We start from the raw sequence: 17,527 nt of genomic DNA, 5'->3' as shown, positions 1-17,527 counted from the left end.
CTCTGAGGTATAAGGTGCAAAGATTTTCTCCCATTCTATTGGCCCTCTGTTCATGTTCTTGATGGTTTCCTTTGCTGTGAAGAACTTCTTAGTTTGATACCATCCCATCTATTCTTGATTTTACTTCTTGTGCTTTAGAAGTCTTCTGGAGGAAGTCGGTTCCTAAAATGACATGATGGATAGTTGGGCCTACATTTCTTCTAGTAGGCACAGGGTCTCTGGTGTAAATGCTTAGTTCCTTGATCCACTTTGAGTTTTGTGCAGGGTGAAAGACAGGGGTTCAATTTCATTCGGCTACATATGGATTTCCAGTTTTCCCAGTACCACTTGTTGAAGAGGCTATCTTTCCTCCAATGTATGTTTATGGCACCTTTGTCTAGTATGAGATAACTATGTGGGTTTGTCTCTGAGGATTCTATTCTGTCTTTTTGGTGCCAATACCATGTTGTGTTTGTTACTATAACTCTGTAGTGTAACTTATGGTCTGGTATTGTGATGCCCCCTGCTTCACTCTTCTTGTTAGGGATTGCTTTGGCCTCTTATTTTTCCAAATGAATTTCACAGCTGCTTTTTCTAAACCTATGAAGAATGTCATTGAAATTTTCACAGGAATTACATTAAATCTGTATAGCATTTTTGGTAATATGGCCATTTTGGCAATATTAATTCTGCCTATCCAAGAACCTTGGGAGATCTTTCCATCTTCTAAGGTCTTCAATTTCTTTCTATACTAGTTCATATTGAGGATGTCTTTCACCTCTTTTGTTAGATTGGGTCCCAAGTATTTTAGTTTTGAGACTATTGTGACTGGGATAGTTTTCCAAATTTCTCTTTCAGTTGATTCATCATTGGTGTACAGGAACACAATTGATTTATGGGTGTTAATTTATATCCTCCTACTTTACTGAATTTATTTATGAGTTCTAGAAGTTTTCTGGTGGCATTGTTAGGTCTTTTAAATATAGAATCATGTTGTTGGCAAATAGGGTGAATTTAAATTTTGCACCTAGTAGATCTAAGAAGCTGATTAAAATATAAACCAGATGCATAGCAAACCTACTCTTTTCTGTACTTCTTGGACCAGCACTGCTGTCATCTTAATTCAGGTAGCACAGCTCAACTGATAAAACTGAACGTGTTTAGGCCACCAAGTTCTCTTATCTCACTGGTATTTCTACCTAATTGGTTCATGCAGCTCTAACCTTAAGAAGACTTCTCTACTTCTTCTAATCTTAAAAATAACCCATTTCCCTTTTTTAAAAAAATATAGACATCACTGGGAATTCTATCACCCAACAAGAATTATTCTTAAAAGTTGGTTTTTCCACTTCTGCCCATTTTTATGCTTTGAGGAAAACATTCACTTTAAAAATAAGGATCATATTAAATATATAGCATCCTATCCTTTTAAAAAGTAACTTGAGGCTTGGGGATAAAACTCAGAAGTAGAGTGCTTGCCTAGCATGTATGAGGCCATGGGTTCTATGCCCAGCACAACAAACAAGATTCTTGTTCTGTCATATATTTTCCTCATTAAATATTCTTTAAAACCATTATTTTTAAATGATTCATGTGGCACCAAATCACAGATTTTGGTGCAAGGTTCCAAAATATTCCTTCTAACATTTTGAACTTACTTCTTCCGAGCCCTCCAGTATCAGCACGAACTTCACTCACCCTTCTAGGAGTCAAAGGGGAGGCAGTAATACAAATTTCATCTGCTCTTTCCAGGTTCTGAGGTGGCATGACCTATAAATAATTGTTCACACAAAATGGTAATATTTGAAGAAGCATTTTCATTAGAAATACAGTAATACTCTAAGAAGAAAACTATCTTGGCTCATTAGTTCTTCCACCTTAATACAATCAGCTTTTTCCATTTTCATACTAAAACTAAAAAGCCTCCCAAACTGAAAATTGGGTATTAAATATGAATCAACCTTTATTACTGATTTGGAGAGTTAGAATGGCAATTATGCTAATGAACAGAAACTTGATCAGGAATCAAGAAAAACCATTGAATTTTATTGTCACTGAAACCTTGGGACAATTTCAAATTATTCCTGGCTCTTGTTAATATTTACAGAGGTAGATATTAATGCCAACTATCAAACCTCTCACCCCCTACATGGAAAATACTAAATTTAAATGCTGTCTGGTGAAAGGGTACTGGAATAGGATAGATATTGATGTACTTATAAAAAGATGTTAGGATACTTTCACAAACCTCTTCACATGTAGGAACTCTGTTTTCATTGTCTCTAATTCTATCCCAAAGTGGAGACTCTGGTTTCCATGCCAAATGATCTAAGATCTGTTCTTCAATCTGATTAAGGTGTTTTACCACCTCTCTACAAAGGCCATCTTCTGCTCTAATGAATACTTCTATTACCTGAAATAAAGAAAAAGGCCTTGGATCATTTAATAATAATAATTACTATGATTTTTCACACAAAAATTTTTACTAAGCATAAAAGTAAAATGGGCACATCTGTTTAAATATTTTTCAATATTTAGATATCAAAAATTATAAATTTAACAAAAGTTTGATTTTGAAACAGTGGTTCTTCCTTTTACTATCTTGTAAATAATTAATGTATACATAAATTATATAAAATATTTTCTACAGTGATATATTTCAAAATGTGTAAATGAAAAAATATCCTTTGTATATTGAGTATGAAAACATTACTGTTAATATTTTATACTAAGAGCCTGGTGTGTGCCTCAGCACAAGACCCTGGGTTCAATACCCAGCATACACACAAAAGAAAAAACCAAAAAAAAAAAAAAAAAATCAAAGCCCTTTAAACAGCAACTAATTTGACCATATGCTAAGTTAACATCAAGGAAGACCCTGTCTCAAAAAAGGGCTGGGGATGTAGCTCAGTGGTAAAGTGTCACTGTGTTCAATCCCTAGTACCAAACAAAAGAAGTAAACAGCTAGAAGATTAATGCCTCTCTGTAATGACAGGAAATTATTTATTAATTTTTGGTACCAGGAATTGAACCCTGGGTTGTTTAACCACTGAGCCACATCACCAGCCCTTTATATATTTTATTTTGAGACAGAGGCATACCAAGTTGCTCAGGGCCTTGCTAAATTGCTGAGGCTGGCCTTGAGCTTGCAACATTCCTGCCTTAGCTTTCCAAGTCCCTGGGATTACAGGCATGTGCCACCACACCCAGCTAGAGAACTTACTTTTTCAAACTACTCTCAATGTCATTTAACTTTCATAACAACAAAAAAAAAGGCTGCAATACAAGATTAGCTAGTGATGTGCACATTACTTTTTAAAGCCTTGTAAGACTCCTGAAATCACAGTATTCTAAAAATCCTTTATCAGTTGGGTGTGGTGGTACACACCTGTAATCCTAGCTACTCAGGAGACTGAGGTCAGCATGGACCACTTAGTGAGACCCTATCTCAAATAAAATAAAAAGGACTGGGGAGTTGTATCAGTGATAGAGTGCTTGCCTAGTACATGCAAAGCACTGGTTCAATTGCCAATACCACAAAACAAACAAAAAGTTGTTAAGGACTAACAACAGGAAGTTCATCTCATCCATGATCATTAATATCATACTTTAAAAAAAATACCTTATAATATCATGTGCATATTTGAATATGTAACAAATCCCATCGCTATATACAACTATAATGCACCAATTAAAAAAAAAAAAGAAAAAAATACCTTATAAAAATGATAAAGTGGTACATCAAATATTTCGGTAATGAATGGAAAGTTCCCAGGAGGCTTATAAGAAAAAGTGACAACCTCAAGGCAGCAAACTAAGAGTGATCTATGGAATGCATCTTGTTCCAGAACACCCTATAAAACAAAGTTAAAAACATTTAGAAACATTAGCCTACTCTAAAAGAACATTTCATACTTAAAATAAAAATACCAGATAAGGTCTTGTTTTCTGAGTTAGTGGAAGTATGTGCTTACTTTCTTACAGAACCTTTCTTAACTCTATAAATAAGCTTTCTTTTATCAAAAATATAAAGGAATATATAAGAACTTACAAAAATCTTATATATTATGAAATATGACATTTCTAACCAAAATGCAAATGCACCCTGATGCTTAGAATAATGTAAAAAGATATTACAAAACAGTTTTCACAGTAAGAGGGCACTGTCACAAAAAGACGGCTGGAAGGCAGGCAAGAAGGTGACTAGCTTGATGACCATGTGCCAAAAAACATGTTAATTGTAGAGTGACATAATTATAGGTGATTTGCTTTGCTTATTAGTTTCTCAAAAGTGTATATGAATATTTATTATTTTTAATTAAAAAGTTACTCAGCCAACAAGAAAAAATACAGATAAATGAGAATTCATCAAAATTTAAAAATTAAGAATAAATGGGGCTGGGGATATAGCTCAGTTGGTAGAGTGCTTGCCTCACATGCACAAAGCCCTGGGTTCAATCACCAACACTACCAAAATAAATAAATAAATAAATAAATAAAACTGGAGAGCTAGAATTGTGACTCAGTGGTAAAGCACTTGCCTAGCATATGTGAGGCACTGGGTTCAATTCTCAGCACTGCATATAAATAAAAGGTACACTGACAACTAAAAAAAATATTAAAAAAAAAAAAGAGGGCTGGGGATGTGGCTCAAGCGGTAGTGCGCTCGCCTGGCATGCGTGCGTCCCGGGTTCTATCCTCAGCACCACATACAAACAAAGATGTTGTGTCCGCAGAAAACTAAATAAATAAATATTAAAAAAAAAAAAAAGAATGGAGACTAAACAGGGTGAAAACAAAATCCACAGAATGGGAAAAAATACTTGCAAATTGGACACCTGTTAAAGGATTAAAATGTAAAATTTAAAAAAATAATCTAGAAAGGATTAACATCTAGAATTAATATCTAGAATTTTAAAAATTGTTAGGGAAATGCAAATCAAAAGCACCATGAGATATTACTTCATATCCATCAAGATGAATATTTTTCAAAAAATGAAAAATAACAAATGTTTTGAGGATATGAGAAAGCCGAAACCCTGGTATAGGGCCGGTGAGAATGTAAAGAAAGTACAGCTGCTATGGCAAACAGTATGGCAGTTCCTGAAAAAGTTAAACAAATAATCACCACATGGAGTTAGGGATGTGGCTCAGCAATAGAATGCTTGCTCAAAAGCCTGGGTTTGATCTTCAGAACTGTCTTCCCCCACCAACCCTGCCCCCCACCAAAAAAAAAGGAAAAGAAAAATTACCATGATCTAGCAATTATACTTCTAGGTATGAAGATCTCAAAAGAACTGTTAGCAGGGACTCAAACAGATGCTTGACAAATACTTTCACACCAATATTAACAGCAGCATTATTTACAGTAGTCAAAAGGTAGAAATGATCCAAATATCCACCATAAAATGAATGGATAAACAAAATGTTTAAACAAAAGGGAAGAAAAATTGTGATTTATGCTAGAATGTGGATAAACCCTGAGAAGTACATTAAGCCAGACTAAGAAGGACAAATATTGTACTTAATTCTATTTAAATGAGATACCTAGCATAGGTAAATAAATTCATAAAAAGACAACCAGAAAACAGACTAAGTAAAGGTTACCAAAGAATAGAGAGAGAGGTGAACAAGGTGTGTGTGTATATGTATAAGTGTGTATAAATTGCTGTATGAATTTAAAGGGCTATTTTATGACTTATGACTTTCTTTTTTGTAAAGCACATATTGAAGGATATATATAAAACAGCTACAATTTAGAGGCCAATAAAGTTATATTCACCAAAGTAACTGATTTAAAAAAAAATTCTTTACTGTGGTAAAATATACTTAACAAAACAGCATTTAACCATCTTGAAGTTTACAATTCAGTGACATTAAGTATGGTAACAGTGTTATATAACCATAACCACCCTCCACCTCCAGAACTCTTTTCATCTTCCTGAATTGAGTCTATTCTGAGATGCCAATCTTATTCCCTAGAGTCATACATCATTTCTTTTTAATGGCTCTTCCTCCTTCCTCCTTCCTTACCTTCCTCCCTCTTCTGTCCTTTCTTTCCCTCTTCTCTACCCCACCTTATATTTTTTTAAATTTTGAGTAGAGAAGAAGGAAACTGTTTTACTCACAGATAAATCCATGTCTCCCAGTCTTTTTTGTTCCTGCTCAATAACAGATTCTAATACTTTATAGTAAAGCATCTCTGCAAAACGAAAATGTTTGCTGGCAATTTCTGTAGAAATAATTTTAAAAACACAAAAATCAAATACCAACAAAATAAACAACATGGAAAATGAAGGCCCATCATTCTCTCTCTACCCACAAAATAAAATTTAAAAACCAAACCCATACTTCAGATATATGCCTTTTCTATAATAGCTTATTCAATTATCCCTAAAATTCCTTATATTCTTCATGGTAACATTCATATTTTTCTAAAATTGCTAACTGAAATTTGCATATAAAAATTTATAATATCACTGCATTAAGATTCACACATTTTTGTTCTGTTTGGAAAAAAAATAGTTCTATGATGCTACAGTTTGGATGTTGAATATCCTCTAAATACCCATATAATAGACTTGGTCCTAAGAGTGGCTCTATGGGAAAGTGGTGGGACCTTTACCAGATGGGGCCTAATTGGAAGTCCTTAAGTCACTGGAGGCACTGGAATCCCCATCTCTTCTTGTCTCTTTCTTGTTGTTTTCTGGCTTATGAGTTTGCCTCACCACATACTCTCTGACATTGTTATCCAGAATCCCCCCAAGAGACCCAAAACAGTGGAGCTACTTGATCATGGAATGGAACCTCCAAAACAGTGAGATGAATAAACCTTTTCTAAGTTAATACTCTTGGGTGTTTTATTACAGTAATGAGAAGCTGACAGATGCTAAGAGATACGTAATTGGTTTACTATTCCACATACTTGGTTCCATTTTGACATCAAACAATTCCCAGGCCAGGTTTGGGCATATGGACCAGTTACAGGTTGATCATCCCTAACGTGGAAATCCAAAATCCAAAATGATCCAAAATCTGAAACTTTTTAAGCACCAGGATGGAGTCATTTGAAAATTCAACCCTGAACTCATGTCACAGGCAAAACACAGATACACTAAAACTATTGCATTAAAGTATTAGGCTATAAGGTATATATAAAACATGAATAAATTTTGTGTTCAGATTTGTGTCCTATCCCCCAAGATATTTCAATTTGTATATCTAATACTCAAAAGTCTGAAAAAAAATCTGAAATGTGAAACACTTCTAGTCCCAAGCATTTCAGAAAAGAGATAGTCAACCCATTTATCTATCCTTGTTCTTACTATGTTGAAGAATCACTATAGTTTTGTTTAATTTCTAGTTTACAAATGAAAACTAAAGAATTTACCAATAGTCACCAGGCATGGTGATGCACACCTGTTAATCCCTGTGGCTTCAGATGCTGACACAGGAGGATGGAAAGTTCAAAGGCAGACTCAGCAATTTAGCAAGGCCCTAAGTAACTCAGTGAGACCCTGTCTCAAAACATAAAAAGAGCTGGGAATGCGGCTCAGTGGTTAAACCACACACATGAAAAAGAAATTACCAATAAAAAAAGAACAAAAAAATCTAACATAATATAGATACTAGTCTAAAATTTCTTTCAGAGAGGAGCCTAGAAGTCACTCAGATAAAAGAAAAGATAGCCACACTACACCTCTCCATTTAGTCATAAGTCTTTTCATGCTTCTGACTGGATTACCAAGAAAGGACTCCATGTACTTATTATTGTACTTAAATACAATAATAAACCTTACCTTTAGCACAATTACTGAAATCCTCATCTGGCTGGGAATGCTGAGAATATATTTCATACATTTCTTTTAATCTGTTAGCAATAGCCTGGGTTGGATCTCTGGAACATGTCCTAAAAAGTAATAAAAATCTATCTAATATAAATGTCATATCACGTTATGAAAGGGTAAAATATTACAACTCTGTAATTTCATTAACATGTAAATGTAAAATCTTTGGACACTATATACTTTCCAAGTTAATTCAGAAGATCCCATGCTTCCTTTACAAAGGTGGCTAGACTATTATTTGGAGTGAAAAAGTACACATGCTATCTTGTGAGGCACTGTACCCTTCACTTTGGTAAACTTAGCAATCTTGGCCCTGGGGCACAACTAATGCCATGACTGGTCCAAACTCAACTTGCATATCCCCAATAACTGATGACAACCAAAAATTGCCTTCAATTGATTCCCTAGAGAACATAGGTGCTTTTAAGAACACCTGAAAGAAAACAGGAAGAGGTATGTAATCTATACTGCGGACTCACATAAACCATTACTGACATTCTTCTTTTTTTTTTCACCAAAATGAGGTTTATGTCATTGATTCTTTTTATTAGAAAGCAATATAAATTAAATTCGGAAGGATTATACAAATACCACCATATGGGCCTTTGTAACCTCTGTGTGTTTATCTTGATCATAAATATATACATTTCACTGTAAAAACATAACAAGCTTGGAAAAAAATTTTTTTAAAAACCAGTTATAATTCTGTTAGAGATAATCACCAAGTATTGTATATACCCAGAATTTTATTTATGACACACACTTACCTTTTTACAAATGCAAAACCCTTTGATTTTACCTAGTATTTACTGGTAATATTTAACCCCACTGAGGGTATTTAAGATTAGAGTTGGGAGGCAGTTAACTTTCTTTGTAGGCCGAGTGTTTTAGAGAGCTTTCAAAAGCAACAGTGGTTTTACTCTTGCTTTATGAACACACAAAGCTTCATTTTATCTGTTCAAATCTGATCCACCCTTCAGAAATTTGTTCAGGTCCAATCCCTTTCATGAAGTTCTATGTCAACTCTCATTGACACTGACCACACAACCTCCTTTTCTACAATTGTAAAATAGTTGATAATGAGATTTGGTACCTTATCATACAGGGTTTTGCATTGTTAGTTTACCATTTCCTGTATCACATTAGAGAAATATGAGCAAAGATGATCTTCTGCTTATTCATCTTATATTGCTATGTCCTCTGCTGACCAACAAGACTGAGCATGCAACTGCTATACAATTATTAAAATGAGGTATAATAGTGAAAATTGATATAGGAATTGGAAAATGATCAACACCCGATCTTGGAAAGGTAGACAGAGCTCAAACTAACCTGAGAATCTGTTCCAGTTTCTCACTTGGTGCATTCCTGAGGCCCGTCAGCATGGTGTGAAGACGACTCAAGCTATGTGTAGCTGTAGAAATGGGAGTCACACAAGGGCTGTTCTCCTTAATGTACCTCACACCAGTGAGTGGTGTGGAGATTCTAAGTGCTTTAGACTGGTGAATAAAATTATTAGGTAAGAAAGACTTTGTTACTTCACAAATAGGAATTTAATTCAATCAGACCTTATCTTTACAATATCAATAAATTTTAGCAACTCATTTATCACCTTCCTGGAATTTAAATATAACACAACTAAGAGCCGCCATTATCCATGTAAAGATATGTGACAAGACACTATTTATTTTAGCCAACTATATGTTTGTGTCTTAAAAGTTAAAACTTTAAGCCAGGTGAGGTAGCACATGCCTGTAATCACAGTGACATAGGAGGCTAGGGAAGGAGGATCACAAGTTTGAGGCCCACCTTAGCAACTCATGGAGGCCTTAAGGACCTTAGGAAGACCCTGTCTCAAAATAAAAAAAATAAATAAAAAGGGCTGAGGATATGGCTCAGTGTTAAAGTGTCCTGAGTTCAATCCCCAAGTACCAAAGGGAAAAAAAAGTTAAAACTTGAAGGTATCTTCCTATTATCTCTCTTTCAAAACTTGAGCTCAAAGAAAACCATTATGTTTTTAAAAATTAAGAATATTATTCTCATGTCTGAGAAACAGAATTTGACAGCTCATATTCACCATCATGTCTGAAAATCTCAAAAGATGGACAAATGAAAGCTATGGATTAAATCTGGCCCAAGTAAAATCCAAGAGTTAACAAAGTCCATCCAAAGCATCAAATCTCCTTCAGAGAGATGATTAAACATTCTCCAAAAAGGCAATCTGAGGAAAAGCAATCTTCATCAATCTTTTTGCCCCTCCACTATCTTTAGTTATTGGACTCTATCACACTTTTTCACTCAAGAATAGACAAGTCTTCCCAGAAATGTATTCTTGTATATAATATAAAAAATATACAACTTAAAGAATTTAAGCATAAATACATCTGCAAATAAAGCATCTTTTCTGACTTTTGCATAAACTCTGAAAAGTTAAAGTAGTTAAAGTAGCTTAATACTATCTTTTTATTATTATTATTATTATGGAACCCAGGGCCTTGTGCATGCAAAGCAAGTAGTCCATCACCGAGCTATAACCCCAGTCCTCCTCAGCAGCATTTTTGATATTTAAAAAAGACAAGCCACATTTCCCTTAGTATTAAATGTACTTACTCTAGAGAGTTTTTAAAATACCTAGCACAATTTTCAACTGGCATCAGAACAAGCTGTTCAATTCTCACTTGACACAGAAAAGCTCAGAAATAAATCTATGTGGTTTCTAAACTACCCCATTCAAAATAGTCTCAAAAAATATAAAATACTTGGGAATCAATCTAACAAAAGTAGTAAAAGACCTCTACAACAAAAACTACAGAACCTAAAGAAGGAAATTGAAGAAGACCTTAGAAGATGGAAATATCTCCCATGCTCTTGAATAGGCAGTGTCAATATTGTCAAAATGGCCATAAATACCAAAACTATTATACAGAGTTAATGCAATTCCTATTAAAATCCCAATGTCGGGGGCTGGGGTTGTGGCTCAGTTTTAGTGTGCTCGCCTAGCATGCATGAGGCACTGGGTTCGATCCTCAGCACCACATAAATGTAAAATAAAGATATTGTGTCCACCTAAAACTAAAAAATAAATATAAAAAAAAAATCCCAATGTCATTCTTCATAGAACTCGAAAAAGCAATCATGAAATTCATTTGGAAAAATAAGAGACCCAGGATAGTCAAAGCAATCCTTAGAAGAAAAGTGAAGAAGGAGGTATCACAATACAAGACCTAAAACTATACTACAGAGGAGTAGTAACAAAAACAGCATAGTATTGGCACCAAAACAGACATGTAGACCAATGGTACAGAATAGAAGACACAGAGACCAACCCACATAAATACAGTTATCTTATTAGACAAAGACACCAAAAACATACATTGGAGAAAGGATAGCCTCTTCACCAAATGGTGCTGGGAAAACTGGAAATTCATATGTAGCAAAATAAAATTAAACTTCTCTCTCTCACCATGCACAAAACTCAATTCAAAGTGGATCAAGGAACTAGGAATTAGACGAGAGACCCTGCACTGAATAGAAGAAAAAGTAGGCCCAAATTTTCAACATGTCAGATTAGGCCCCGACTTCCTTAACAAGTCCTAAAGTGCAAGAAATAAAATCAAGAATTTATTGAATGGGATAGATTCAAACTAAAAAGCTTCTTCTCAGCAAAAAGAGACAATCACTGAGGTGAAGAGACAGCCTACAGTATGGGAGCAAATTTTTACCACACATACATCAGATAGAGCACTAATCTCCAGGATATATAAATAACTCAAAAAACTTACACCGAAAAAAATCAACCCAATCAATAAATGGGCTAAGGAACTGAACAGACACTAAAATTTCATCTCACCCCAGTCAGAATGGCAGTTATCAAGAATATAAGCAATAATAAGTGTTGGAGAGGATGTGGGGGGAAAAGGTACACTCATACATTGCTGGTGGGACTGCAAATTGGTGCAACTACTTTGGAAAGCAGTGTGGAGATTCCTCAGAGAACTTGGAATGGAATCACCATTTGACCCAGTTATACCACTCCTTGGTCTATATCCAAAGGACTTAATATCAGCATACTATAGTAATATAGCCACACCAATGTTTATAGCCACTAAATTCATATTAACTAAACTGTGGAAGCAACCTAGATGTCCATCAATAGATGAATGGATAAAGAAACTGTGGTATTTTACACAATGTATAAAACTCGGCATTAAGAGAATAAAATTATGGCATAATTTGCAGGCAAATGGATGGAGTTGGAGAATATTAAGCTAAGCAAAGTAAGCCAATCTCAAAAAACCAAAGGCCAAATATTTTCTCTGATTAGTGGATACTGATCTATGATGGTGGTGGGGCATGGGAAGAATGGAGGAACTTTGGATTGGGCAAAGGGGAGGGTTGGGAGGGGTTATGAGGATAGGAAAGATGGTAGAATGAGATGGACATCATTACCCTAGGTACATGTATGATTACATGAATGGTGTGTCTCTACACCGTGTACAACCAGAGAATTGAAATGTTGGACTCCATTTGTGGTCAATGAATTGAAATGCATTCTGCTGTCATGTACAACTAAGTAGAACAAATTTAAATCTTTTTTAAAAAATTAAGAAATCTATGTGGTTTCTACATTAAATCTGTATGCTTTCTATGTGTCTCAGATAGCAGTAGAGCTAGCTGGGCATGGCAGCACATGCCAGCACACACAGGTAATCCAACGACTGAGGAGGCTGAGGCAGGAGGATCAGGAGTTCAAAGCCAGCTTCAGCAAAAGTGAGGCCCTACGCAACTTAGCAAGACCTTTCCCTTGTCTCATTAAAAAAAAAAAAAGACCAGTAGAGCTAAGACCTTCATTTTATTTTGTTTAGAGGAAATTCATCCTATCATTTTTTTTAAGTTCATAACATGATCTGGGTAGATGAACTGCATTAACTCCCTGCCTTAGGTCTCTTGGAGCCAACTTCTTTACCATATATGAACCTGTGCCTGAATTGAGGGAGAAAAATACCTGGTGCACGTAAGAAGTCAACAGCAGCCAGCAGCATTTAACCACATCACCCACAGGCAGCATTTTCATAGAGAAAATCAGAATATAACAACCAGTTTCCTGCCTATTCTCTTCAAGGTCAACATGGAGCTATTTGGTAGCACTGTTTTTAAGTGTTTAACTTACCTAAAGCTCCCTGTGCATTCTAAGCAAGAGGAATTTTTCTTTAACTCAAGTATGATATGAAGTTGATAGTGTAAAAATACTAGGATGTTGCTGGGCACAATGGTACTCTTCTAGTCCTAGCTACTCAGGAAGTGGAGGCAGGAAGATCTCAAGTTCAAGGCCAGCATGGGCAACTTAGTAAGACCTTGAATTAAACTATAAAATAAAAAAATATGAGGATATAGGTCAGTGGTACAGTACCCTGGCTTCAAATTCTGCAGTACTGCAAAAAAAAAAAAAAAAAAAAAAAAACCCAAACACATACACACTCACACATACACATATATATACTAGGCTGTTCCTTCTCCAAGTGAAGACTTCCAAAATTTGCAATGCAGTTGTCCTTAAAACTCACACTGCTGGGGCTGGGTATGTGGCTCAAGCGGTAGCATGCTCGCCTGGCATGCGTGCAGCCCGGGTTCGATCCTCAGCACCACATACAAAGATGTTGTGTCCGCCAAAAACTAAAAAATAAATATTAAAATTCTCTCTCTCTCCCTCTCTCTCTCTCACACTCTATCTCACACTAAGTAATCTCTCTTCATTCCATAACTTTAAAAGCCATCCACATCCTGATGACTCCAGAAAAAATATGTATATACACATATACATATGTACATATGTATGTGCGTATATACATATGCATGTATGTATACATAATCTTAACCTCTGCTGTGAACTCCAGTGATGAATTTCTGAGCTGCCTACTCAATGACTCTATTAGGATGCCTAAGACATAACTCAGATTTAACATGCTAAACTTTAACTCCTATTTTTTTTGTGTGCAGTGCAAGGTATGGAACCCAGGGTCTTACACATGCTAGGCAAGTGCTTTGCCTCTGAGCTACATCCCCAGCCTTCCAGCTGTAACCCTAACTTTTGATCCACTCCCAAGATCTGTTCTTCCCTTTCAATAAATGTTAACCATAAATATATTTGGAATGCCTATTATATGTTGAACACTGCAAACAACATGGTCACATCCCTCATGAAACTTGTGCTCTAGTACAAGGAGATAGATAACAATTCTTTCTATCAACCTACCCACCTATCTACTTATTTACTGCTAGCAATAAATACTGAAATGACATCAATAGCAGAGTACGGGAGAAAGGAAGTCCTGAGGGTTGGAGGACGCTGGTGGTTATTATTTTACATAGTAATCAAGTTATCAGAGATCAGAATGAAGTGAGGAAGTAAGCCACGTGAACATCTGAAGAAACATGTTTTAGGCAGAGGAAACAGCAAGGCCCAAGGCTTTGAGTTGGCAGCATGCATGGCATATCTGAAAAATGAAAAAGGAAGTTAATGTGGCATAGTGGAATGGGTGAGGAGGAAAGAAATAGGAGATGAATTCAGAATGATAACAGGGCCAGGTCCCTTAAGATCACACAGGCGTTTGTAAGGACGTTAGCTTTTATATCACTCGCCCTATTGTCATTATTTTTCATCTGTCACATCTTAATCCAAAATGTCAATAAATCCTGTGGCATCTCCAAAATGTGACCCAAATACGGCCATCTCTCTCCATCAAGGTACCATCCATGAATTATCACTAGAATAGTGATAATCAATAGCCTCTTAACTGCTTACTTTCACCCTTGCCCCTGACCCCACTTCCCCACAAGACCTTTAAAAAGGCCAATCAGATCACATAGCAGGGGTCACTCCTCAAAAACACCCTCTTAAAACCTTTCATTTCCATCAATGCAAAAGAAAAGTTCCTACAAAGGCCTCCAGAGCCTGCATGATCCCAGCTGTCCCTTGCTCCTCCCTCCCTTTACTTCTCTTCCTCTCCCTCACTCCATTCCTTATGCACTAATATTCTCACTGTTCAGAAATGCCATGGAGTTTCTACCTCAGAGCCTTGCGCCTGCTATTCTCTTAGCTTCACACTTATTTCTGCAGCTATTTCCATGACTTGCTTCCTCACTTATTTAGGTCTCTGCTAATATTACCTCCTCAAACACTTTTCCTACCTTATCTATAGTAGCTCCATCTGCCCATCCATTCTCTCCTACCCCCAATACTTTGTATTACTAATCTATTTAATTTTTCTTCATTTACTATAATTCAACATATATTTAACTCTTTGATATCTGAGGTCCACCTCCCTACTCTAGCTATAAGCTTCTTTAAAACAACATATTCATGGTTATTTTGTTCACTGATATATTTTCCAATGTCCAAGACACAATATGGTATATAAAAATACCTTTAGAAATAAAAAGCATCTGAAGCAACTCACTTAAAGGGAGGGGGAAACTCTTAGTCTTTATCAGTCTAACACCACACAATGCTGAAACTCATTTTAACAGAATTTTCTTAAATAATAGAGTTTGTTTCTCCAGTTTCTTCAATGAAGGCCACAATTCAGGTTAATTATTAACATTTTATAAATCCCTACTATGTTCATCACATGCATAAGCTATATACTATTGGCCCATCTTTTCAAAACCAAAAATTATCAGCATGATACTTTTGTTTTAATTTACAATAAATTCTCTTTTGCTCAGACCTAACTAAAACCTTTCAAAGTTGATGTCAACCAAAAGTAAATTAACAAGATAACTTTTAATTGAGAGAAGTAGGATGGAACTATTTTTTTTTAATTCAGTAAACAAATAAAACACAGAGAACTACAAAAATAAAATAGAACCCTCAGCTTATCTGCACCTGTATTTGTACTCTCCTGAGATGACTCCACTCACCTTGTCAAAATGCTGCTGCAAAATGTTTTTCATCTGTACTCTTTCAGCACTCTCTGTTCCTGAACCAGAGTTCAAGCACCTTGAGAGAGTCCCAATTTCCTCTTCAGCATCCTCTCCAAGAAATATTCTTTCATCTAAATTCCCAACAGATAAAACATACTCCTCATAGGCCTTATTGATGGCTTTACTGTATGGAAAAAGAAAAAACAACAAAATGTTCTCTCTCAAAGAATTGCCATTTCAGTTAATGTTTCAGGCCACTTAATTATTTCATTTTTTATTTACTAAAAGTTCTAATAATTTTTGAAAGTTAAATTTCATTTGAGATCACTGTTTATAAAAACTGAAGAGAATAAAACATAAGATTGCCACACTATGTGCATCCACTGCACAGGGAGTGTATCTCACTGACAGTGTTTCATAGTGTATACCCTGTACCAATCTGCCTTGTAGATGCAACTCCTGGTGAAAAGCTTAGCTATCTTTCCCAGCTGTTATAGGAACCTCTGAAAACCTCAATATTTCCACATTGTCACTTTTCACCCATAAGTTGCAAAAGCTTGATGTGACTAATCATTCAAAAAACAATTTTTTGGGCTGGGGATGTGGCTCAAGCGGTAGCACGCTCGCCTGGCATGCGTGCGGCCCAGGTTCGATCCTCAGCACCACATACAAAGATGTTGTGTCCGCCAAAAACTAAAAAAATAAATATTTAAAAAAAAAAACAATTTTCACTAAATTTAAAAACAGAATTTTTATTGCTTCCTATATTCTCTCATAAAACATTTTAAATTCTTAGAGTACAAAACAATAAAAACATCAAACTTTGAGGTTTCCTAAGTACACAATTTAAAATATTAAAACATTTTAACAGATGTACTCACAAACTCTCTCCAAAGTTCCCAGGTTCCAGAAACCCTGTAAGATTTTCTTCTTTTCCCTTGAGGAGCTATGATGAAAGAAGAGATTTTAAATTATTATATGAGTCAGGCACGGTGGCACACTCCTGTAATTCCAGTGGCTCAGGAGGCTGAGACAGGAGAATCACGAATTTAAAGCCAGCCTCAGCAAAGGTGAGGTGCTGAGTAACTCAGTGAAACCCTGTCTCTAAATAATATATAAAATAGGGCTGGGGATGTGGCTCAGTGGTTGAGCACCCCTGAATTCAATCCCTGGTACCAAAAATAAGTAGGTGGGTAGATAAATTATCATACGAAATCAAGTCTTTCTCTAGAAAATAATTTGTTATTTCTTTTTACTTACAAACCTTTTTCTCATAAAGTTTCCTAATATAAGGCTTCCAGAAATGTTCCTTTATTCCCTTTGCTTCCAAAACAAGACCATCATGTAGGGAACAGAGTTTCTCAATGACACAAGGTGGGTCAGAGGAAGGTTTAAAATCCTTAGTGTGAAAATCTTCACATAGGCCTGTGATGAAAGAAATAATAAAATGGAGATATCAGTACTCAATAAATTAAATTTTAATAAGCCAAAATGCAGAATCTAATCACGATCTGAATAGCATATGAATGTATAGTTAATAGTGTATATGTTCCTAATTCAACTCTAAAAAAGTATATCACAACTTAAAAGATTTTATTTGGTTATCTATTTGGATATGATTAAAAATTAATTTATTGCTCTAAGACCTAAAAAAAAAATACAACTTTGCAAATAAGCTTACATTCAAACAAGAAACACCACTTCAAAAAAAATTACAGTTCAAGGATTATATACTTAGATTTAATTAGATTATTTATCATATTAATTTAGTTTATTCT

At 35.4% G+C, this 17,527-nt stretch overlaps 1 protein-coding gene across 4 annotated transcripts in view; it reads right to left on the bottom strand.

Moving 5' to 3' along the window:
• The window catches only part of Rbl2 (RB transcriptional corepressor like 2), a 65,857-nt gene that overhangs the window by 32,605 nt on the left and 15,725 nt on the right, over positions 1-17,527 (bottom strand). For all 4 annotated transcript variants that reach the window (XM_026392302.2, XM_026392303.2, XM_077793368.1 and 1 more), the window contains exons 6-14: positions 17,014-17,174; positions 16,631-16,695; positions 15,747-15,933; positions 9,159-9,325; positions 7,779-7,888; positions 6,108-6,211; positions 3,696-3,833; positions 2,228-2,392; positions 1,638-1,749 (exon numbers count right to left, since the gene is read on the bottom strand). In XM_026392302.2, coding sequence (XP_026248087.2) covers positions 1,638-1,749; positions 2,228-2,392; positions 3,696-3,833; positions 6,108-6,211; positions 7,779-7,888; positions 9,159-9,325; positions 15,747-15,933; positions 16,631-16,695; positions 17,014-17,174 — 1,209 coding nt within the window. The remainder of the gene's footprint in view (positions 1-1,637; positions 1,750-2,227; positions 2,393-3,695; positions 3,834-6,107; positions 6,212-7,778; positions 7,889-9,158; positions 9,326-15,746; positions 15,934-16,630; positions 16,696-17,013; positions 17,175-17,527) is intronic.

Source organism: Urocitellus parryii, chromosome 15 (assembly GCF_045843805.1).
Source record: "Urocitellus parryii isolate mUroPar1 chromosome 15, mUroPar1.hap1, whole genome shotgun sequence".
Taxonomy (NCBI): Eukaryota; Metazoa; Chordata; class Mammalia; order Rodentia; family Sciuridae; genus Urocitellus; species Urocitellus parryii.
Note: the sequence above shows the minus strand (reverse complement) of the source record. Positions and strands in the feature narration are given on the sequence as shown.